Source organism: Vigna umbellata, chromosome 10, assembly GCF_029865625.1.
Source record: "Vigna umbellata cultivar VRB3 chromosome 10, Vumbellata_1.0, whole genome shotgun sequence".
In the NCBI taxonomy this organism is placed as follows: domain Eukaryota; kingdom Viridiplantae; phylum Streptophyta; class Magnoliopsida; order Fabales; family Fabaceae; genus Vigna; species Vigna umbellata.
The window spans coordinates 15,056,080-15,082,741 of record NC_142174.1 but is presented as its reverse complement, the minus strand read 5'-3'; the positions used below and the strand labels follow the sequence as shown (position 1 = coordinate 15,082,741).

Sequence of the window (26,662 nt, the reverse complement as noted above, 5' to 3'; positions counted from 1 at the left end):
AGGCGTTCAGGCTATAAAAGGTATTCCATCTATTATAAAGTAAAAATGATTATAGTTTTAATTTTGTAAGAACTTTTGAAACTGACTGAAATTTTTGTTTTTAATTTGTAGACAAATAAATTAGATCAATAGTTAAATTCATATCAAATAAGACATTTATATTTAAATGACACAAATTACAAGGAATCTATTTCTATGAATAAGTTACTTAGCAATGAAAAGGAAAAGAGAATAAGTTAAAACGCTAAAATATTTACAATCCTGAAACTGCTAAAGAAATTAAGAACCATGTCATAAAAATGGAGAAAATAGCAATTGCCAATCCAGAGCTTTGACCACAGACATTTTTTTCCGCTGAACTTCTTTTGGGGGTTTCCTTTCTTGGTGATGGCGGAAGGGTGAGGAAGGGAGAAAAGGAATGAGGAATTGCCAAATTATTTCATGAGATCAGGCACTAGAGTGAAATGTTGGAAAATAAAGCAAGAGAAAACGGAACAATTGTGCACTAAGCTTCAAAAACATGCCTACTCTTCCAGAGGGGATACAGAACGATTGTACATTGCAATCAATGCAAAAATCACTTGAATCCTGTCAAATTACCAGAGACGGCCAGAGTAAATTATAGATGATTCCTCACAAGTTGCCTGCCCCAGGTGATTGATTTTTCCTCATATGTTGGAAGACGTCAAATCAAATTAATACTTTCGGGTTGGGCCGTTCCAAATTGGAATCTTTTATGTTGAGCATATAATTTGTCTGCCAAATTGACAATCTAAAAATATTGTTGTAATAATGCACAGATTCAGGTTCTAATAAAGGCGCCCCCTACACTTCAAGGATTCGCAAAGACAAGGAGATCCTTCACTAAGCACATGCTCGTACTGATAGTCATATGTTAGCTCTTCACCTAAAGCAATCTGTCAAAAAGAACAAAGCGAGACGTAAGCCATTGCATACAAAAGAAGCTACTAAAAGTGTGTCCACTGTTCACAAGATAACATGCACGACTGAATGTCCTTCACAAACAAGGGACCAAACTTTGGATTGTTGTGCAATGTTCATTATATCCACGAATACCATTATTCACACGTCAACTGGGATACAGAAAGCAAATTTCTTGTAACATGTTTGTCAATAAGCCGGCCTTTACTTTTCATTAGTAAAGCAGGGTAACGTTTTATTAGAGATGTGACCTTCAGTATCTATGATACAGTATCTTCACATATTATGTTTCTATAACATACCAAATCAAGAAAAGAATTTGCAAGTAGAAATTGTTAAAGCATCATAAACATTGGATTCTTTTAAAGGAAATAGTCCAACATAGGAGAGTACTTACATCCCGATTTGCATAAAAACCGATATGTGCACGTTCAGAATCCATGCTCTCTACAAGAACTTGGTGATTGACCAGATTTGGGGTGCAACTACAACAACAACAACAAATTGTAAGAGAAAACCAACATAACGTACATAAAAATCAGAATGTAGTATAGTTACTAATCACAAAAAGTTTAGGCTTTTGTTGAATTAAACAAAATCATCATTGATAAAAAAAATGATATTTAAATTTTTAGTGCATTACTGTGGTTAATTGTTGCCAGGAAATAACGTGGGTCCAAATAGCACCATGTTAAAAGCAACTAGCCAAAAAGAGCACTAGTCCCCCTACAATGCATCTATTTGTAAGGAGCAGAAATACAGTCATCATAATATTATGATGATATTGATGACAAAGTGACTATCCAGGACATTCTTAACAGCACATTAAGAGCATAATAATAATAGCAAGTAGCATGGATTCATGTACAGTGAAATAAGCAACATTTCTCGCCAAAAACTAATTCAAGATCAATTTCTGTTAAGTAATTCAAGTTAGATTGAAGAAAATTCATTGGAAGGAAATCATAAAAGTTTACCGGCTGCCATTTGAAACCAGCTAGTATAGCAAAAAAAGAATCCATTAATGAACCATTTTGCTAGCAAAACCATGTCAAAGAGAATGTTAAGAAGAAAAATGTTTACCTATGATTGATGAATCTTGAAACATTTCCAAATTTAGTGGCATCAATTACATACTGAGCCTCTCCTTCAATCAATCTGCTCATATCATTAACACGAGCATCAATGTCGTAGAAATAACTGCAATGCTCTGTGCCATAACTGGTGTTGATATAGACCGAGTCAGTATAAAGTTTGGGAACATCAACTAATTTAAAAGAGAATATATCTTGAAAAAAGGTAAACCTTCTACGCCTATCATGTGCCTCTTTCACATCTAAAACTTCTCCAATATATTCACACACAAATGTGCCACGTAGAATAGCTTCACCAGCCCTTACTGCCCATCCCTAAAAATCACAGCCTCATAAAAGTCAATGTAGCAAGACTTGTGATTTGAGAAGTGTTTGGGTTAATAAAAAAAGAGTAACCTTTTTCTCTGTTTTAAAGACTTCCAATTTGACTCGTACACCATTCTGCAATACTCTATTTGGACAGGATTTATTGCATCTGCACATGTGATTACACTCGTAGACAAGATAACCTTCCTGCAGTTGTTTTAGGACAATCCCGATAATGGAACAAAATGAAAATTGTTAATAAATAATAGAAATAGAAAATAAATAAAAGGCAGAAATTTTCTGTATATGCCAATGATCTATGAAGGGAACTGAGGCAAAATCATGTAATAACGATGGTTAAAAATATCATGTACGTAATTCTCAAAAATAAGGAAAGATCATACATCATGGTATTGCTAGTAGAGCTAAGTCAACACAGTAAAAGTAGGCATAATACTATTAGAAAAACATAACCATTCAAGAAATAATGAAAGGGATAAAATTATTCAGTATTTTAGCAATTGCTAGATATATCATCACTATGTAAAGCATAACAGATGCAAAAGTAATTCTTTCAGATTTAATATAGAACAGTTTAATAAATGAAAATAAATTACCTCCAGGATTATTCGACCATTCTCATCATATGGGAACCTGCCACGCATTGGTTTCCCAAATATGTCTTTTGCATCATCATAGTCATTGCCAAAAAGGTAAACATGATCACATGTTTCAGGACTGCAGGTGGTGTATGGACAGGCACATCCCAGTTGCAGACTCTGCCAATAAACAGATAAGCTAAAGAATATTATAAATCAATTAAAAGAAAAGGGGTAATGTAAGCTATTTATTTCTTAAATTCTAAAAGAGAGAAAAGGCATTATGTAAGCCAAGTCACACTCTGGATAGCTTTTACAAGTAAAAGGATTTTACAAAAACTTACTAGCATATGATCTATTTTAGATTCATTATCCCTCTTTGTTAGGATTTGATCAAAGAACAAATTAAGTCTCAGTTAACTACCTCTGAATCAAGAATGAGGGATTGATCGAGCATTGGCTTTGTAACATAGGTAAAGCTCTCCCAAGGCCTAGAAGGGTTTATATTTTGTCCATTACAGCCATTATTGATATGAAGAGAATGCACAAGTTCTTGATCTACAACACAAATCACTGGAATTGATTCCTTCCCAAAGCTAATGTCATCACACAAGACCACAGCTTTTTGCAGTGAACCTAACTTTAAAGTACGTGAATTGATGATGCAGTGAAATTCATCCACCTCCCACTCGTCACTTGTAGGATCAGATGAATTCCCAGCTTTGGACATTACAGAACTATTAGGAAGAGACTCTAAAGGAGAGAGCAAAACTTGAGCCTTTGATACATTACAACCACTAGGACAAATAAAACCGTCCTGATGCCAACTTACCAAAATATTATGCTCACTGCAAAGTTTTGCTGCCTTCAAATAGAGCTTTTCAGGAAGAATTCCATATTTCTCCTCCAATGACGCTACAAGACTAACTTTGCAGCAAGCAGAGCGAGCAATTGATAAAATATCAAAATGGTTTGGACGAGGTTTCGTCTTCTGAATCTCTGAAAACAAAATCTTTGAAACAGCTGAGCATTGATGTTCAGCCAATCTACCAATGTTTGTTGTTTCAGTAACATGAGGTTGTACTATTATTCCCCCTGTGCCATGTGAATTTGTTTCCTGAATGCTTCGCTTTAAATTAGCATTAGCCTTATTTCTAAGCCTGTATGATGCTGCTGCCAAACTTTTTTTAAATCTGGGGCGGCTAAGTCTGCCAGATTTTAATCTGTAAGCATAATATCGAACTCCTCTCTTTGCAGGGCGACTGCTGGCCAGATTAGGCCCCATATGAGCAGCTTGGTGATGTCGACCTAGGTCAGGTAGTAAATCAAATTTCAACCCGCAAAACCTGCAAACAAATTTCCGAAAACCACCTGTATTCTCAGAATTATTCTCCAAAGGGGCTGAATTACCCTGATCACGTTTTACTGGAGAATCTTCACCAGTAGATAAAGTTTGCTGCTCAGGAGCTTTTGATGGTTTAAAATCAACAGGATGAACTGATAAAACATGCTGCCATAATTGTTCGGTATTTCCAAAATGACTCCCACAAGGGATGCATTGGAGAAGCATGCATTGTTCAACAAATTGCACATGGTGTCTCTCCTGAACATGTGTTTCCAACAGTTTCTTGTTAGTAAATGAATCCAGACAAATTGCACATGCATAGCCTCTAAATAGCCACTGCGCCTCCTTTTTATGACTGTCCATCCAATGGTTACCAAGCTCTTGGTCATCAGGAAATTCTGCAGAGCATAGCTTACACTTAATGGCATTTTCCTTATCATAGTAATCATCGTTTGTGGATGGCAAGAGAGGAGGTTCTTCCATAACAGAAGATATATCCATGTCATCATTGAATCCCCATAATGATTTGATTCTGGCCTTTTCACTGTGAACTAATTTTTTAAAAAACTCTCCTACACTAGAATCTTTAGAAGCTTCAGTCAGAGCCCACTGAAATTGGACATCCTTAGGAACAGGGTTTCTTAATGACAAAATGCTTTTAAGAAGCCTGTAAAAAAGTTCACATGCTTTATGCAGATGTACCTTTTGCTCCCATGAGTTGCAGTCCCTCAAAAGTTCTGTGAACACTTCTTTTGATACTATTCTACTCTTGCCATTTCTTGCACGCTTAAGCCAACTAGGGAGGTGACTTTCGCAATACAAGCAATACCGTTTAGGACCTTCCGTGCAAGGATTCATCTTATCATAGGGAGGGGAACCTATACACTGCAGTGACTCCATTGCATTATGATCATGTTCAGAATGAATGGGCTTCTCATTAGAGTTGTTTTCTCCATGTAGGGAATCACCACCAATGGATGACACTGGATCCATTTGCAGTGGACTTTCAACATTGACTAATACCAATTCTCTCGAGAGAATGCCCTCTGAACCAGTATAATTTTCTTCATGTTTTCTCTTTAGTCTATTCTGCGGTATATTTGAGATCTGCTCTGTTTCAGCATGTGGCCGGTGTTTCTTACAGAATAAAGAGCCAGGTAGGGCACGATGCTTACATCTAGTACCCAGAACAGTAGTACCTTCACACATAGGAGTATCAAGTGGAACAGGTTTTTCAGATTTCGTTGAGCTCTCCAAAAATCGGGAAGATAAATGTACACAACAGTACACATCACCGTCATTTGCCCATCTCACACACTGTCTTCCCTTTGCTTCAATATAAGCTATACATTGTCGATTCTTACTACCAAATTCTACAGATTTCGCAACAGTCATTTCCTTTGAAGGTGTTAATTCTTTGGTATGCAAAAAATGGGAATCAGTATTCTCAACTACAATTCCATTCCATTTATCGACCAATTGACCAGGTGAATCAGCTGCCATAGACATCTCCCTAACACCTTCCTGTTTGCAAGACTCATCTGCTAATGTGCTCAATATGCCCTGATTCTTAAAGAAGCCAGGGTCAGCCTGAAGAGCAACAGTTTGAGCCTTGATTTCCACTTGTGAAGCATGTGTATCTGCACGACGAACTTCAAGCTTGGCCCTTTTTCTACAAACCTGAATGTTTGCTTGGAACAGATCATCATAACTCTGTTGCTGTGTGTCTTTGCTGATCGATAAGGAAGGTGGTGTCATAAACCATTTCATTACATCATGCTTCCAGGTTTTCCATTCAGAACTTAATGATGATTGCACTGGTGCATCAGGGAGAGTATTGATCCCATTCCACAAAATAGAATCAAACAATTCCTGAAAAAGAATAAGGTATAAAATCAATCAAACATATTGAGCTAAAAAGATTTGGCAACCGTTTAGGGCATGAGCATTAATTGTTGCTTGTAATCAAAATTTGGTTACTGACAAGGTATATATTTTTACAGTAACAAAACTACATGGATCTATTTTTACTGTAGTTATATGTCCAGATATATTTTGGTTACTGACAAAGTATACATGCAGATAGTATTATTCCAAAGATAAGGAACATGAAACAGCATTAAATATTTTAAAAACTGAAGAAATGTAATCAAAGACATTAAAAGAATGATAAAAGAATCAATTAATTGTTCTATTTCTTTCTAAAATCGCGGAGTGATGAACCAGCATTCTCTTTTATCCGTTAGGTGAACCTCCCTTTGTTTTTTTGGCCATTTTGCATTTGTCTCTACTAAGTTATGACAAAGCATTTTATGATTATTTCAATGATCTTATTAATAAGCTAGAATAGAAAGTCAAACTATAGGAAACAAGCCTTTGCAATAAGTGCTGAAAATTGCGTGACTAGTAGCTATGATGCAGAAGTAATCCTAAGTGGTTCTTAACTGTACTAGGCACACAAATGTTGCCGGTTCTTAATGAATTCATACAGGAACATTGACAATATGCAATCACTGGGTCAGTACATATCAGATATCACTAAATGACAAGTCACTCTTTGTACTAATCCAGGTTCTTTTTCTAATCGTTTGGTTTTCTACTACTAAATGAAACAAACTACTACTTCACTCCCTTCAAATCCTACGCCTTCTTTACATATTTTTGCTAACATGATACTACCTCTATTTCATGATATTTATCATTCAAGGTTATACTTATTGAGAAAATTCTTAAATAATCCTAACTGGAGGAAAATATATCTGTATCTAACAAAATTAACCTCTATCGAAATACCCCACATAACATTATCACTTCATTAATCTTCACTCTCATTCCTTCTAGTAGATAACAAAAGGGTAGGATAAAATTGGAATAAATATTTATTCTTTTTCGGCTTCTATTCAAAGAGATAAAATCAAACAAAACTCATTTTGTAAAATGGCAGATAATCTGAAGGAGTGTAAATATATTTATAAAGTTCTATTGAAACCAAAAGAGCATAACATTATCAAAGTTGTATTTGTCATCATCTAATCACTTTTTTTATAGGGCATAGTCTATTGGGTTCGTTAGGATGAAGAGATTAATTTCTTTTCTTTGTTTGTTACAAGTTAGAAGCTAGATATAGGTGGTTGGACATACACTATAACCAATCATGGTGGGTCCTTATTTGATAAGAAAAAATGTTTCTCTCTTAAACACGACCATATCCTATTACTCAACGATAGTAAGAGGTCTAAATTCCACTATATTCACTTTGGTTTATGATAGCAACAAGAGAAGGTCAAAATACTAATAAATTCATGATGTCAACAACATTTTAGATCAAATTCTGCTTATTCCATTGATTACATGGGTTATAGACAGATCAAGCAGCTGAGCCTTAATGTCATTTAATCCGATGCCCTTAATGAAAGAAAGGAAGTAAGATAAAAAGTGAGCAAAAAGTCCTGAGACATCCTTTAGCTACTTGGAAATTATATGCATTGCAGTATTCTATTCTTTTTTATTCGTGTCATCTTTTATGAGCAAAAGTATGCCAGTTGCAACAGTGATAATGCAGTAAGAACATAATCCATCTTTCTGGATTCTAGTATATGAATCGGTAGTCAGAATCACAAAATACCTCCTTCAGTAGCTCCACTGAGTCAGCACTATTTGCACTCTGACATCTTTCAGTCCAAGAGGTATAAGAGTGCCGTAACCAGTCAACATTTATATGGTGCTGCAGTATGCTCTGTAAGCAAAAAAAAAAATGCATTGAACTTCATTGGTCACACAAGAAAATAATAGACAATAATTCATGGAAGCAACCATTGTTGCATCCATGAATTAGGACTTACAAAACTTTACAGCAATAAACCGACATAAATTGCAGAGACTATACAAAGAGATCTATAATTATTAGCATTCAACTTCAAAAGTATTGCTAATGCAGCCATCAGTCCAATCTAATATTAATTTACTTGATAAAATTGTCAATTACAGGTAAATATGCTAAGCCAAGTACACAATATGAAATCATAAAATGGAAAAAGAATAATGGATAATGTACTTTATTGAGGAGAGAGAAAGAGAGAGAGAGAGGGAGAGAGAGTAAGAAAAGGCAGTATAAGAACAGGGGCAAAAAAATTAAAATGTTCCTTATTCCATGATGATATAATGAAATACATGATATACCAAGCAATGTAGAAATGAATTCATGACTGGTTTGTACGACATGATACTAACGTATTACACACATGCAGCATGTCATAGAAAGGAGAGGAGAGAAATGGTCCAGTATCCTCTAACATGCCATAAAAAGAACCATTACTATCTGAGAAAAATAATCAGAAGCTTGCAGAAACAATACGGAATAAGAGAATAAGAGACCTATCCATGTACAAAATATTTTTAACAAATACAGAATGAATAAAGCAGATACGAAACCCTAAACTTCACATGCCAAAGATAAGCATAAGAATGATTAATGTTTGGTTCTCATTCTTTCAATGTCCAACATATCTCCAAATCTTAACCACTAAATCATCTTTCAATGCATTGCAACCCTATCAATTAATGTTCAACACTGATTTTTTTGTGCATAAAGTTCAAGATCAAAATATGACCAATTTTCACTTTTTAATAGACTTTAAATATATAATAATGGGCAAACTTATTGCAAAGCATATTATCACTTGATCATGCTAGTTGAAATATCTTACACGCAATTTTTTGTTTATTCTGACACTCGGTGTATAAAACCAACAGAGAAAGATAGCTAGAGGGAGTTCAAACATTATGACAACAAATTTTAGAAATTTAAGTTTCCTAGTAATTATACAAATCCTTACAGTTTTAGCAAAACAATGCCTAGGATCAGAAAACAGTATTGATTGCCGGGTTGTGTTAACATCTACACATACAACTATACTTAACAACTGTAATTTAATAAAACAAGCACTGAGCAGTCATAAAGTTCAAGCCTACTCCAAAAACTATCAACAAGAATTGGAATTTACACTATGCAGCTTTAGAAGCATTCTCCCAAAATCAGAATAACCATTACAACGAGAAGCCTCCATGGCAAACTCCTTCCAGACCTTCATATCACGAGCAGTTTCTGTCAAAGCCTGTATGCATTGAAACAAACCTCCAGTTAAAAAGTGAATGAATATGTATATATGTGTTTGTATGTGTATATATCTATATATATATATATATATATAGATATATACATATATAGATATATACAATATATATATAGATATATACATATATTATATATATATAGATATATACATATATATATATATATATATAAGAGAGAGAGAGAGAGAAAAAAAACAGAGACTGCAAGAAAAGGAGCGGAAAAAAGGAAATAATGTCACCATCATCCATACATTAAAAGGAAACTGGTCGACCATGTTCAGCATGCCAACAACTAGCTTTCGCAAATAAAACCGCCGTGCAACAGTTAAGTCTTTAACCATTTTGAGTCCCACCTGATGAGTCTTATATGCAATGGGATGGGGGAAAAACCCTAAATTGATCTAACGAGCAGCATGTCTGCCCAAGAATAAATCCTTGTGTGTGGAAAGAATATAACAAAGTATTTCTTTCTTTCATGTGTTGGTTTTGCTTTCAACGTTGATAAGGGCCAGTCAGCCCTTGCACACCGGATACCAGCCTGCCACTTCCCCCTCCACTAAAAAAGATAGAGAAGTCACAAAGTAATCAGCAAGGCTTGCATTTCTCATTTTCCATCTTTTAACAGAGTGTAAATCCTACAATTTTCTAAAAGAATTATGGAACACGATTGAGGAGGTTTCAGACAGATACACAATGTGACCAAAGATATTCATGAATAATTTCTCATGATCAAGCATTCAAGATCAGTTAGAGTAGTGAATTAATAGTTTCTTAAACATAGAAATAATCATATCATTCATCAGAAAAGAATTATGCTTACCTTGACCCACAATGCCACTGATCTATCCCCCTCAAGCCACTTGGGTTCAGAACATGACAAGTCTCCTTCCCGACTGTTGTTTGGTGATTCACTTTCAATTGTATCAACAACAGAGATAGAGTTGTCAGATGTTAAACAAGGTTCATTCATAATGTCTTCTTCAAAATCATGGAAACCACAATATTCATTTTGATCATCCAGTTGACAGTCACAACATGAAGCTCCATTGCATTGGCAATCTGAATTAGTTGACAAACCACCTTGCCTTTCTATTTGAGGTCCCTGCATTTTATGTGATGATTCATTCAGCCGAGCAGCTACCAGTTTGTCTTGCCCACCACTTTCTGCACAATTAGTTTCTTCTTGATATACAAAAGCAGTTCCCGAACTCTGCTGAGTGCAATCAGATTCCCCAGCATATTGAACACCAGAACAAAGCACTTCCATGAGACTATTTCCAAGGTAGAGTTTTGTATAAGATAATTTGCATGCTATGCCTGATGACTCTGTACCTCACCACTCTGTTAAAGTAAAGAAGATTCAGTGAAAATGTCAGACAATGAAGTTTTAGCCATGGAAATTTACAAAAAAAGTTCAAAATAAGAGGAATAAATTATATAGAAACTTCATGGCAGAAGCAGGTCAAATTTAAAAAAATAAAAAGAATCAAAAAGCAAAAGGTAGCTCAATCACAAAGCTCCCACCACTTTGTTATCTAAGATCTATAGAAGTACATAACCTTACCCCGCACTGCACGCACAGAAAATGGTACTACTTTCAACAACTAGACTCTACTTCTGAGAATACAGAAATCTTAGTTGCACCAAGGAGCGCCCTCACACCTTGAAGGATATTACAGAAAATTTATGTGTTCAGACAATAGGTTGTAGAATTTATAAAAACACCATATATGTCCTTTTGACAAGAAGAAAACAAAACTAAAACTCATCTGGATTAGTCAAAAGTTCCAAGAAACAGAAAGTAGTTAACAAACAGTAAGAGTTTATGTAGATCCATTTTAGGAGTTTCAATGATTTCAAAATACAAATAATGAGATATAAACATGATAGAGCAAAAAAAAAAAAGAATTACCATATCAAGTTTCCCTCTTAAATTCTTACATTAATAAATTGGAAGCAATGAAGCATTCAATCTGTGTTAGTATAACCATTTCAAGGAAAATGTTGACTGCAGACTAGAATGTTAATGCTTATTTATCAGACTCAACTATTCATTTAACCTATTGACAGGTATATGTCTGGAATCTGGATGTTAATATGTTTCTGAGATCTATTCAGCAGAGCATAAATCAAAATGCCTCATTTCCTATCAAAGTTCAAATAACCTTGCTACAACATAGAAGAATCAGGGAGACAAGAACCATGATTACCTTGGCAAGAACGCATTTAGTTTTCATAGGAATTAGAATTTTGGTAGTACCGCCCATTCTCTTTAACTTCAACAAGAATTATATTAAATCCGTAATTATTAGTTTCACCTATTGACATATTTCTAGAGGTTAATTAAAATGCCATTTACCTCCATGATAGTCTTGCTACTCCATTGCAGTCCATACTAAAATCAGGGACATAATGACCTTACCAATAATGCATGTTTAACACTATCCCAAAAAGATTCGTAGGTTTGAAGAAGAATCAAATTTTGTAGTCCTAATAGTGCATTAAGGAATTGAATATCCAGTGCTCATGTATGTGCATAAGTGTCTATTCTTAATATCCCTAATTCTAGCAAAGAGTAGCATGATTATTTGAAATTCAAAAGAAAATTAAGGCACTTCATTGTATTCCTGAATAACCATTAACAAAAGAGCATGACCTCAAGACAAATCAGTCAATAGATAAAGTAAATAGCGCATCTAATATAACTGTAAACTATTCTCAGACACAGAACTGAGACAACACCTTGCATAGTGAACCATGACTAAATACATACTCGACCATGAATAACATTTTTAACGAAAACATCGTTACACTCTAGAAAATAAAACATCTCATAGTCATAGCATTTTTAATTGTTAATAATTAATTTTTAAGAAATTCATTAATGTTAAAAATATGAAGCACAAATACTTAAAAGTCGAGCTTAATACATGCATCTCAATTTGGTCAGCATTTAATTCAAATATTCAATTAAATATCATTCAAGAATATTTAAATTTCTTGACGGAGTTTAATGTAAAGTAACTAGTAGCACGTACATTTAAAATTTATTAGTTCATCAATTAAAATTTTTGTTTATGGATTCTTTCTATGACTTCATAAGGCAATGGCATTAACGAGTTCATAAAATAAAAAGTGAACAAGTTAAAATCAGTTACACATTACATTATGCAGAATGGTTCAAAAATAAGTTTTTATCATCATCCAAAAAAACTTAAATGCAATGAATCATAATAAGAATAACAGCATAAACTCTGTGTAAATAACATAATATGGTCCACTACCCTCCCCAACTCTCGGGTTGTAGGGGTTGGCGATCCAACTTTCTGGTTCGGCATATCCAACCCCTGCTTCAATCTGTTCAATGTAAACTAGAAGGAGAATCCACAATTTCCTGATTAAGCCCCCCAATGACAAAAATCGTCTCATAAATAACAGGATTTAATAAGTTAAGCATCATTTAAAAAATTGGCATTATTTATGAAGGAATTTTGAAAAGACAACTAACTCCTTAGCGAATTATTTCTTAAGAAAATTTGAATTAATACTCGCACTGCAAAAATAATGCATGATTCCAAGTTAATATGTTGAGTTCAGATAGATTCGTACTTTATCAGCATTAAAGAAATTAATTCTTCCTTAATGGAATTTCAAGCTGAAGGAAAGTAAGATTCCCAAAACAAATCTAAGCAAAGAGAGGGATTTTGTGATGCCATTTACGATAATCAAAGCAGAGAGCTATGCCTAACATCATTTATATCTGAGTTCATCTCTCCAAGCTCAACCCTTAAACCCCACCCAAAATTTTATTTTACTGTTAAAATTTTATTCCACCGGTTAGGGTAGGAATGAAATGATCACAAATGTAAATCGCACCAGCAAAAAAAAAAAATTGTGCGAACAAAGCTTTTAAAGTTCTCAGGATTAACAGGCACAAAACCCGATTAAGGTCAAGATCTTTATGAAATCACATTCGGCACCAAAACCCTTAATGACGAAAACCCAATAGTGAAATTGGCCTAAATCCCTGCATTATTATTGTGGGCACGCTAGTAACATGATGATAAACCCTAATCAAAATCCATAGTCTATACTCTATTAAGATGACGAGCATGTAATGTATGTGCATGCCTCAAGAACGAATAAGATGTGCAGAATCGTAAAAGAAAAACCGGGCATGAATCAATTATACCCTCGACTAAATAGAGGGGCTGCTTAAAACGTTGAACGAAAAGGGTTAAGATCTTGCCTGCTGCCATTACTAGTACGTATTTTTCTGTTACCTATAGAGAAATTTTATAATTTTTTTTGGTATATAATATAAAGGTAGACACAAAATATATGCATATAAGGGATGATGAGCTAGGTCAGACACCATAACCAAATTGACTGGAAAATATGTGACATTAAAAAGAATAGAAATAACATTGGCTAAGCGAAAATTGAGAAAATAAAAATGAAGGTAGGAAAAAGGGGTAGTGGTAATGTACCTTAAAAATAAGAGTGGGGGAAGTTTACGCACGAAGGTCAGGGTCAGTATTTTGCTGGGTCTATTAGAGAGGTGGTGGTGGTTGGATGATGGGTGGGTGAAAATGGCTTTCGTTTTTTTATGTGAAAAATGTTGTGCCCCTTTTTCCCTAATCGATGCCTCCCACACTCACTCGGCCTACTGCTTAGTGATTCATAGATAGAATAGATAGATGCTATGCATATTTCATAATTATATATATTTCTATATACCAAGTGCGCCTCTAGGTTTTAGACATTCCAACAAAGACCAGATGGGGTCAGGTCAGGTCAGCTCCCCGTGCCCAAATTAAATCACAACCAAAATCTTTTTTAATATTCATTTTTTAAATACCCAAAAATTTTGGAAAATAGGAGAAAATAGACATTTCAGTGTGGGGTTACACAAAATTGGGTCCTATATGGAATTGAAATAGGAACAGGAATAGGGATAGGGACTGGGTTGGTTAAAGGGTTTTATGAGCCTTCTTTCTGCATCCAACGCTCACGCGAGCGTGTACCACTCACGTCTCTTCATCTTCATACTCCAATTTTATTTTTCTACCTTCTAAAGAAACTTCTGTTTTTATATTTTATTATTTCAAAAACTTATAATTTTATTTTTTAATTTCCATATCTATCCTTTTCCCTAAAAGCATTATTAATTATAAGGGAAAAATCAAAAATAAGATTCGAATGCGGAAGGGTAAGATTGGCATGGTGGGCATCGAGATGCGAACAGTGATTGCCTGAGTTTTCGGTTAGAGAGAAAGGTCACGCCCAAACGATGCAATTTGCAAAAGATAAAAAATAAAAAATAGAACGTACTTTGACTTTGTCTCTAACAATGCCACCGCAAATGAAACGGTGTCGTATTGTGTATCTGCGTTACATTTATTTTTGTTAGTTGAGGGCATCCACTCGCGATGGATCAGTGGACCACTTCCACATCATTCTGTATATATTTATCGGCAAATATTATATATATATATATATATATATATATATATATATATAAATTATACTTAAACATAAATAATGATAATATAAAATATAGATAATTAATTCTGATCATAGTTATTGTTTTTTTATAAAACATTTAAAGTATTAAAGTACATACTAAAAATGTGAGTATAACATTGTTTGATTTTTTTAAATATTCACAATTAATTTGTTATAATCGTATTTCACTTATTTCTTTTTATAATATAGTGAGTTAAAATTTATTAACTACACAGGATAAATTTAAATGTTGTGAATTTACCATATATTTTATACATCAAGATGAATTAAATTAACTTTTTTACACTAAATAAATGAAATAATGAATTAAAAATCCTTGTATAAATCTTAAATCTAATATTGTAAAAGACAATAAATATCAAATTTAAAATTTATTATTAAAATTCATTTTTATTTGAGAGAAAAAATTGAAATAAATTTAAAGAGTAACGGGTCATAATTTTTTTAAAATAAGATTTTAAACATAAAAAAAGTAGTATATACAGTAATTGCGTAATTTTTTTACAATATTTAAACTTCGTTTTAATAATTATCAGCATTGTACAAAAGTTATACTCACGATGCATACCTATTAAACTAAAAAGCATGTCCTAAAAATTACAAATATATATAAACACGTCTATAGTAACATTAATTTTTTTATTATGTGATCATTAATTATTAATATAAACAGTTATCATTCAAATATTTAAAATTTTCTATAAATATAAAATCCGTATTTTAAAGAAACTGAATTGAAAATAAACTACATTGAATATGTTTATTGGTAAATATTTAAATTTGTTAATATTCATATATAAGATCGTCTATGTTTTAACTTTTTTATTTTTTTTTATCTGATGCAGTGAGTGACTTTTTTTTTCTATACGCCAGTGATAGATAGTCTATGTTTCTATGTTTCTATATGTCATGCAATTTATATATATTAAGTGAATAAAAAAAAGCATTATTATATAATTAAGAAAAGATCAAAAACAGGGAGAGATTCATTTATTGTTCTTACCTCAATGTTCCGTCGGCTATGTGTTCTGCAAAATTGATCTCTTGACCAAGATGAAAATCAACATCCTTAAAATGACAAAAACCCTAATTGTAATTAATAACTCAAAGGATCAAACTTAAGTTTTAATTTAAATTTTCTTCTAGTTCATAACCATGTGACATGCAATCATAAGCAGAACGTCATAAAAATAACTTACTGAAACTGAAATTCTTCAGTTTGTTTTTGTTTGTGCTTACTGGAGGATTAAATCTCTTGTGAAAAATGGAATTGGAAGAAACACTGAGAAAGGAGAGAATGCAGAAACAAACAAAGAAAAAAAAAGAAAAAGGTGAGAACAAAAGTTGAATAATGAGAAGAAGAAAAAAAGAGAGGTTGCGGCTTTGCACAGGATGGAAGATATTGTGTGACTTGTTAAAGGTCCATCAATCTAAAACCTAATTTTAAGTCTTGCTTCTGTAACTCATTCTCTTCACACATTATTTAATTTATTTCCTTAATATTAATTAACTAATAAATTATTTAATTAAATTTTAATTTTCTCATAAATTTAAATATTTTTAATAAATATTGTATGTCTATTAATATTCAAAGAGCGTTATTATTTAAATTTTTCATTTTTTTATTAGTTGGATAACATGCGAAAAAGAATATAACAATTACGTCATGAAAAAATATATATAAACTCAATTAAAAATTATAAAAATTTTAATTGTCCAATTGGCAAAAGAAAATTAATAAAGATTTAACTAAAAATATACAATTTTATAGGACTTGAAATTTAATTTAACTTTAATCAAACAATCAACAATTAAGTTGACAACTACAATAAATCCTAAAATTAGAAAACAAGACCACTTATATTTTTATATTGTTTCTTTTTCATTAACATTATTTTCTCACTTTCCTTCGTTTATTTTATTTTTTGCTCATATTATCTTGAGTCCTTATATATTCTATTTTTTCTACCCTTGTTCACTGTAAAAAAAAGGAAACATGTGTTTTAAGTTTAAAAGGTTACACATAAAAACTAAAATATATTCATTTTTCATTTTTATAAACCACAATTTCTCTGTAAAGTCAAATTTCTCTTTAAGTGTTCGAGTGACAGTATATCCATTTTCTTTTATTAAAGCCACGAGTTAGGGTTAATTAACAACAACATTTTTTTATAGTAAGTTTATTTCATTTTCTTTTGATTTTATTTTTTCTTATGTTCACATTGTGATTATTTGATAAAAATACGAAAATTTATTAGCTTAAGCCGCTAATGATGTGGTGTATTAAGTTTGACTTCTTAAAGCACCCTCGGCCCATTTTATTCTTTAGCAATAAGATAATCTAACCTTATTTTGAGTTAAATTATGATATTAAAGAAATAAAATACAAGGTATTTTCATATAAGATAATATAACCTTATATTAAGTTAGATTATGAGAGTAAAGAAGCGAGTACATAGTACAATGATTAACATAAGCATATATAATAACTAATTATATTTTATTATTAATTATAATATAGATACTAAGAATGTGAATGATTACTTGTCTTAATGTTAATTGGTGCTAGTTACTTGTAAATATTGATGTAACATAAATTATATTTTTAATGTGAATCGAATATTGTGAGGACGGTATGGTATGTATAAATTGTGTAGGGTTGAGTTTTTTTATTATCATTTTATACATGTTTTGAATTTGATTAACATGTTTTCATAAACATGCAAAAATTGAAACTGTATGGACTGTTGTATCGTAATATAATGAATACATAAATGACTTGAGGTGAAACTTTGGAACTATAACCCTGTTGAAAATTATTTTTCTTATTGTTTATATATTCACATATATATAATATTCAAATAAATCACTGAAACAATATACAAATATTAAGGAATTGAAATTTGACTAATTATTTTCTTCCTTAAACACCTAAACATGCGAGTGATGTAATTGTTCACTTGAAAAATCAACTGTGGTTTAAATGAGAAGAAAAATTATATCAACTATTTCTTATATTGAAAAAAATTTGCTTAAGTGTTTAGATCTCATTCAAACGGTTTAAATGAGAAAAAAAATTATATCAACTATTTCTTATATATATACTCCTTCCCCTTTTTAAAATGTATGTTGACTTAAAACATGATTATAACAATATAACATAAGCACAAAAAACAATGCAAGGTTGAACTAAATATTTACTTAAATATATAATGAACAACATTAATGAATAAACGCACAACCAAAGATCATCCATTACATCAGTTTAAGATATATAATGGCTAACTATTTGTGCAATATTGAATATAAGTTTAGACTCGAAGAATGATATTTAAGGAAATAAGTGTGTATAACTTAAAAATTAGTCATACTCCATATGATATAACTTCTTTCTTTTATCAAAGTAATTTCGTTAGAAGAATTATAATTCACTAAACGAATTTAATTTAAAAACTGTCTATTGTTCTGAGATTGAGATTCCTTCAGTAGATTAGTGAACTAGTTGAATGAATTTTGCAAAACTAAAAAAATGTTGACATCTCTTTCGTCTTTAACGAAAGTTGACATCCATGAACGGATGTTGACATCCGTTTACATATTTTATATTTTATTTTATTGTTTTCATTTAAAAAAAAACTTCAACGGATGTGGCACATCCGTTTAATAATTTTTTTTAAAATATTTTAATTATTATTTAAATAATAATACATAAATTAAATTAATTATTATTATTTTATTAAATAAAATAAAATTAAATCATAAATAATTAAATAATACTTTTAAAATATTAAATAATATTTATATATTAAATTAAAATACAATAAATTAAAAAATTAAAAACTAAAAAGAAAAAAGAAACAAACTTTAACGGATATGACATATTCGTTTTAATAAACTTTTAAAAAATATTTTAATTATTATTTAAACAATAATACATAAATTAAATTAATAATAATTATTTTATTAAATAAAATAAAATTAATTTATAAATAATTAAGTAATAATTTTAAAAAATTAAATAATATTTATATTAATTTAAAATAAATAAATTAAAAAACTAAAAACTAAAAAGAGAAAAAAACAAACTTCAAACGGATGTCGCCACATCTTTAACGATGTGACACATCCGTTTTAATAAATTTTTAAAAAGTATTTTAATTATTATTTAAATAATAATATATAAATGAAATTAATAATAATTATTTTATTAAATAAAATAAAATTAATTTATAAATAATTAAAAAATAATTTTAAAAAAATTAAATAATATTTATATATTAATTTAAAATAAATAAATTAAAAAACTTAAAACTAAATAAAAAAGAAAACAAACTTCAACGGATGACACTACATTCGTTCACGGATGTAACATCCGTTTTAATAAACTTTTAAAAAGTATTTTAATTATTATTTAAATAATAATATATAAATTAAATTAATAATAATTATTTTATTAAATAAAATAAAATAAGTTTATAAATAATTAATTAATAATTTTAAAAAAATTAAATAATATTTATATATTAATTTAAAATACAATAAATTAAAAAACTAAAAGGTAAAAAAAAATTCAACAGATCTCGATCTCGCTACATCGTTTAAGAAAAGAGGTGGGGTGTAAGATATTTTAAAATATAAAGGATAGTTTTGAAATTTAAAAAAAATGTGGTGGTGCACGGAACAATGTGGGGGTGGTGTAGGGAGTAACCCTGTGCTTTGAGGCTTTGGGCTAAACAATGCGAGTTACCAGCATGCACCTTCCTTTTTTCTTGCTGCACCCCATAGACTTGATAAATTGACCTTTAACTCTCCCTTCTTTCCTTTCCCTGCATCCAACGGCGGCCGCGGCAGCAACATCTCTTCACTTCAATATTTTGTACTCACGTAGATAAAATATTTGTGAATAAATCATTCGTAAATATCGGTAGATAATGAATATAAATATTTAATTACTCTTGCTATAATATTATCTGCGATATCCTCTATCTGTTAAAATTTACTACTGAATTTTAAATTACTGAGTTTTATTTGAATTTCAAGTAATCAAAATAGAATTATTAATAAAAGAATAATTACTAATAAAGAAATATTAATCATGATATAATAGTTTAAAATTTAATTTCATATATTTTTATTTTTTATTTAGACATATAAAATTAAAGCTACTTTGAAATATTAATATTTTGAAATTTATATTTGACCAACTTATTTGAATTTATTTTTTGAAAATATAAGTTTATTTGTATTAATATTTTATTTAATTGTTTGATTTGAATTATACTTAAAAAATAATATTTTATCTAATTTTATATTTTAAATATATATTTTTAAATAATTATTTAAAAATTAAAAAAATAAAATATAAAAATATTGGGGGTATCTTCATGATATAAGAGCAGTGGTGTTTACAAAATGATTGGGGGGTACAAACTTGAAACATGGTGTATTTCTATATTTTAGTGTTACACGAGCCTAATAATGTTAATGTGAAGAATGATGAGAGAACAGATTAATAAATTCACCATCATGTGTCAATGTAAGAACAACAGTTATGGCCGGAAATTTTGGTGAGAAGTGTTATGGAAATTCAGAAAAGTAAAGAGGAAAAAGAAAAAAGGACATGAAGACAATGAGGTGCTTCCCGAACGATACATGTAGAGGCTATCTTATTCCATCACCAAGATTAGACTAGATAAAGCCTGTGGAACCACAATGATGTCAGTCCCTTTTGTCAAAATCTCCATATGCAAAATCCCTTTCTGCCAATTTCTTCTTCCTTCACATGCGATTTCATGCCCTAAATTTCATTTGCACATACCAACTCCATGTTTTAGACCACTTTCTTCATCCACACCACACCCATGAAGTCAGATACCAAATATTATTACAAAACATGGATACATATATATGATTGCCATTCACTATTTTGTCCAAACCTATTTGGAAAGTTCACTTCTTGTGTCCCACAAACGGGATTCTACTACACCTCCCCATACCCGAAACCAGGACATACACAAACACTTCTTCACTGTCCCTTTCACCCTTTTCTTTCTCACGTGTTTTATCTAATGGACACAACTAATAGATGTAGGCTTTGCCAATCCAGGCATCATGCTGCATTAGCGAAAAATGATTCCCATTTTGGAAACAACACCTGTGATTTGTTTTGGTCATTCGTGGTCTCCATTGTGCAACATGTGTACACTTTGTTTGAGAAGTCACTTTCATTCTTCTTTTTCACAATTGTCTTTCTCCCACTCCAAGTTCTACCATGGAGTGTTATCACTTACCAACTGAAAAGCCTTGCCATAAACTGTCATGAAAATGGTGGTTCCACTTATTAGTGTCACATCCATGATACCTACAATAGGTGCTTCTGTCACAAGTTCGTAAGAACTAACTTAATTTGTTTTGAATTATGTGTGTTCAAAATTATTTTGGTTCTCGTATGAAAACACACAAACACTACTAGGTATTATAATATAGCTGGCAACAAAGACAAAATCACAAATAACAAGTGCCATAAACTACATCGACTTTTGAAGTTACTCGCGTATAAAAAACTTCTAAGTTGTCTCGTTTGATCAGTTCAGCTAAAATAACCGCCCTTCTAATGTTAAAATAAGCATTTGACTGTCTACACATAAAACACAGCTAAATCATTAGAAAATGTTTCCTTAAAACAACAGTTTTACCATTTAAGCAAGTTCACCTAACCTTATCTTGTGTTTATAAATGGTTTTGCAAGGAGAATCTCAGTTCTATAGAACTATGTGAACTTATATATATAAATATCCATGCTACAGGGAGGCCATGTAGTTTGTACTTTTGTAATCCTATTCCTCATTTAAAGAGACTGTTGTATATGTTTTTCGATGATTACATGGATCAAGGAAGCATGTCTGTCAGATTAATTTGAAAATTTACCCATCACATTTGATGTAAAACCATATACTACCCTGCACATTTCTCTTGTTATATCTGTGTTTCCTGCCATTGAAAATCGTCCCTCTGACATAAGCAAAATCGATAATAAGATAAAATAGAAGTTCATTTGTTTATTTGTTGGGACATGAAATGATATTTCCACTCTGCTGTGAAACTTAAAATATATGATGCGTCCAAAGAAGAACCCCCGCACTTTGTGTTGTTCATCAGCCTATAAGGAGAATAACTCCACGAGACTTTTTTCAAATTTCTTCCTTACTTTTTTCTTTCTATATAAAATGTTAGATTAAAGCTCAAATGATAATATTCATTTTCTCTAAAAGTAACGCTTATATGTTGATACATAATCTCCTTTATAAGGAAAATATATAACTTTGTTAGAGCAAAACTTTTGTACACTTGCCTATCAAAGAAGTTTACTGGTCTTTTTCTGTAGCTTTTCATGGCTCTGCTTTTCACCAACACACAGTTGGGTTAAGATGTAATTCTGTGCACTGAATATCCCTCCGTGAATCCCTCTCCATAGCGCAATTTTCAACCTATAAAATATTTTCATTTTGAAAATAATATAATAGCGTGTGAACAACGTTCCTTTGTTTTTCTATCTTTTCTCAGCTTTCAGTTTCTTTTGAGTCTCCTAAGCTCCTTTTTTCTTTTCTTTTCTTTCTTCCATATGTCTAAAGAAGTGTGCAACAAAAAAAAAGAAACTTTTCTGGCAATAGGTGTGTATGATTACAATAAGCAAACCTCACCGCACCCGAATCCTTTTCTTTTTTGTATTGGTTTTGGAACCAAAAAGGTCAAGCCCCATTAGTATATTAGTGCATATATTATTATATTTGTAGATTCTTTGACAAACGTTAGTCTCTTTGATACTGAAGGACAATATGGGTATCTCCCTAGTTATCCTTCAAAAAGTCATAAGACAAAGGAAACCCCACAACACATCCTCTATTCCTTTCAAGCATCCAATGTTCTTTATCCCTTACCTTTCATCCCTTTTGAGGTAAATCCATGCTTTTTCTTTCTTGCAAATCCAGTATCTATTTTTCTACGCTCACCTATTTTCTCATCATTGTTTATAATTGGTAAAACTTTGAGTACTCTAAACTAGAAAAGTACGTTAATAAAAATACAATGATTAAGCACTTAAGCATGAGAAAGACTTATTAAACAAAGTGTTATAGTATAATAATGTTAATAATAATACCACTATAAGTATGAAGATTTTAACTAAGGGTTTCTAATACTGTACACAGATTGCTCCAATACACCTAATAAATAAACAATACCCATTTACTTAGATCGCAATTTATGTTTTCAACCAAAATTATACCAATATCTAACATTAGTCCAATTTTTTTTTGTCTTCATTGTATTCTATCAAATCAAGTGGCTTAATGTCTAAGGTATAATTAAATGAGAGGTGCAAAATGAGACAAAGGGTGGACGGACGGTCACCAACTCCCACTTGTTTTTCCAACAAGAGAAGAGAATGTTGAAAATAAATACGCTGTTATTCATACATATAATTTCGACTCACAACCTTTGTTGTTGTCAGTGCAGCCACTACTTATTTTCTTCTTCTCGCTGGTCGCACCTTGGATCTTTAGTGAGACTTTAGAGTGAGATTTGTCCACTTTCTGAGGCTTTGACATTTTCCCCTCGTTCACCTTTCTCAAAGTTATTCCATAAAGACTTTTTCTTGAGGTAAAGCCTACTCCAATAACTCCTTTTCATGCAAATGAAAAAGGGTCATCCTTTACAAAGGCCAGTGGTGGCTTAGCACTAGCGTGAGAACTCAGGAGAGTCTTGATAGAAAAGGCGTGTTTGGTTATAAGACCAATCTTTTCTTCACATTCACGCTCAGGTCTTAGACACGTAACACCCAATGATCACTCTGGGGGAACTTTCAGGAAGGAAGCTCCACTGAGCTGAAGTTCAAATGGGCATGTGATGTGATGTGAAATATAGGAATCTATTTAGTATTCTCTGGGAACTAAATTTGGACTCTTCAGTTTTGACTGGTGCTTTTTGCTCATTTCTCAAGTGTGCTTCATCTGAGTTCTGACTCGTTAAGTTCCAAGGTAGTAGGATGGTTCATGGTATCTTTGTTTCTTTGTTTTAACACAGTTGAAGTTGTTGTTTATGTCAACTGTCAGTTGTTTCTGCAAATTTACTGTGTGAAGAACTCTGTTTTCGGTGGCTTTCAGTTATGGGGCTTGAAGATGGTGGAGGAAATAAAATGCTGGGATTGTGATTTACTCCAAGGCACAAACGTTCAAAGAGGTTCCTATCTGTTTCTTATGCTTTAGCCTTTAGCTTTTCCTGTTCCTTTTTAGTGTGCTTAAGAACACGTTATGTACTGTTGAACGACTAATAGTTGATTTTACATTATCTTTGACGTGATTTTGCTTTAAACATGAACCTGGATATGGAACCAAGCACTAATGTTTGCTGTGTTTTACATGGCAGTCTTCCTGATAAGAAAAAAAATCGAGGAGGATAATCCAGATAATCGCATTCAGGCTTCAGATCGCAAGAAGCTGGTATGTTGAAATCTCTTCTTTCTATTTTCTTTTCAATATTCTCAGAAATTGAAGGCACAGCACGTAGATAGATACATTCACAGCAGGCATGAAAAGGGGTGTATGATGCTGAAAAGAAATTTCATCATTCTTCATTTGACTTTTAGGACAAATCTTTAATCATGAATGATGTCAATGGTGGCCCAAAATTTAATAATAACTAACTGTCTTTCCAAAAGTCTAATCTAAGATGAGCGAACAGAGAATTAGTTTTGGAAAACATTATCACTTTTATTTCAATCTCATTAATTACATCCATACTGTTGGGACATTGATGGTCTATTCTGATTTCATTCTGTATATTCCCCATGCGCGACAAAATTTATAATCTTTCATGCATAAGTATGGGTTTGATTTGATTCCAGGACATGGGTTATCTCACGGAATGTGATAAAGCTGGGAAAAACCGAACCCCTACAAATGAAGTTCACAGCACTCTGAAGCAAGAGGTACAATATCAGAAATGTTGCTCCCCATAATTCTTTTGATGCAGATTTTGATGCAATCATATTTATTGCACCGTGGCCCCTTTGTCCATTTCTTCTTTGTTTTGTTTTTTTTTCCCCTTTTTGGTACATTACATCCATCATTGAGTTTGTGCATCCCGCGTGAGGGACTTGGACCATATTCTTTTAATCATGTCTATTTCGTTCATATTTATTTATTGTTAAATTACCCTGTGACAGATTCTACAACTGGAGAGAAGATTACAAGACCAATTTCAGGTCAGAGGCACGTTAGAAAAGGCACTTGGATACAGATCTTCATCTCTCGTTAATTCAAATGAGATGATGATACCCAAGGTAGCAACAAGTTCAATTAAATTGGGGTCTAGAAAATATGCATATACAAACACATTGTCATATATCTGTCCTGTATCATTAGATTATTGTGCAGCGTATACATGATTATATACATTGTTATGCATTCCTCTAGTCTTAATTTTTTCTTTTTGTATTCCAGCCAGCCACAGAATTAATTAGGGAAATTGCAGTGTTAGAGTTGGAAGTTGTGTATTTGGAGCAACATCTTCTGTCCTTGTACCGTAAAGCATTTGATCAACAATTGTCTTCGGTATCTCCGACTTCAAAAGATGAAAGTATAAAGTTCCCTTTGACAACACTTAGTGCACGATTCATCAATGTTTCTGTGCCAGAGATCTTAACCAATAGAGAATGTTCTACAACACCATCTAAAGACCATGAGCTTGAGACTCAGAGAAAAGAGCAAGAGAAACATGAGCCTGAGACTTTAGGGAAAGAATACAATGAAAATCTAATAGAAGAAAACCATTTGGATTCTGGTGTTATCGTTGTCATTCCTCGCTATCCCATTGTCCAGCGTTTACGAGAGAATCTCCTCCAGCTGATTCTTTAGCTAGATCTCTGCGTGCCTGTCATTCCCAGCCATTGTCCATGTTGGAGGTGAGTCTAAGTCTTGTTTGTATAAAGTTTTCAATGAACATTTATAAGATGAAAAATATAGGAAGAAGAAATAAAATAAACGCATATGTTAAGTTAAAATTAGTTTATGTATTGGATTTTAACGAGTGCATGATTATATGCAGTATGCTCAAAGCTCTTCAACAAACATATTAAGTCTGGCAGAACATCTTGGTACCCGAATTTCTGATCATGTTGCAGTGACACCTAATAAACTTTCTGAGGATATGGTGAAATGTATATCAGCTATATACTGCAAGCTTGCAGACCCTCCCATGACTCATCCAGGCCTCTCATCTCCAAGTTCATCCTTGTCCTCGACAAGTGCCTTTTCCATTGGAGATCAAGATGACATGTGGAGTCCAAGGTTCAAGAATAATTCCTCTTTCGATGTACGGTTGGATAATCCTTTCCACGTAGAAGGACTCAAGGAGTTTAGCGGTCCGTACAGCACCATGGTTGAAGTCTCGTGGCTTTATAGAGAGAATCAGAAGTCTGGTGATACTGAGAAATTGCTTCAGAATTTCAGGTGAGGCTGTTATATTTCATTCAGATAATGAAGATCTCACGTTAAAACTATATAGTAGAAGTTTCTAATGAGCGCGTCCTTTTTATGTTGTTTTAGGTCACTTATTTGTCGACTAGAACAAGTAGACGCTGGTAGGCTGAAACACGAGGAGAAGCTAGCTTTTGGAATCAACATACCAATGGCTTTATGTGATGATGTAATGATACT

The 26,662-nt window shown here is 32.1% G+C and overlaps 1 protein-coding gene and 1 pseudogene across 1 annotated transcript; one reads left to right on the top strand and one right to left on the bottom strand.

Moving 5' to 3' along the window:
* Positions 1-137: 137 nt before the first annotated feature.
* LOC148191991 (histone-lysine N-methyltransferase SUVR5-like) lies at positions 138-13,854 on the bottom strand. Its single transcript, XM_088100452.1, is given in 13 exon segments — positions 138-917; positions 1,340-1,427; positions 2,026-2,163; positions 2,248-2,351; positions 2,433-2,549; positions 2,960-3,121; positions 3,366-6,158; positions 7,912-8,022; positions 9,290-9,400; positions 9,671-9,811; positions 9,814-9,975; positions 10,240-10,760; positions 13,612-13,854. Coding segments are annotated over 12 exon segments (4,482 nt in total). The 5' UTR covers positions 10,687-10,760; positions 13,612-13,854; the 3' UTR covers positions 138-809.
* Positions 13,855-23,579: 9,725 nt separating this feature from the next.
* The window catches only part of LOC148191990 (uncharacterized), a 3,237-nt pseudogene continuing 154 nt past the window's right edge, over positions 23,580-26,662 (top strand).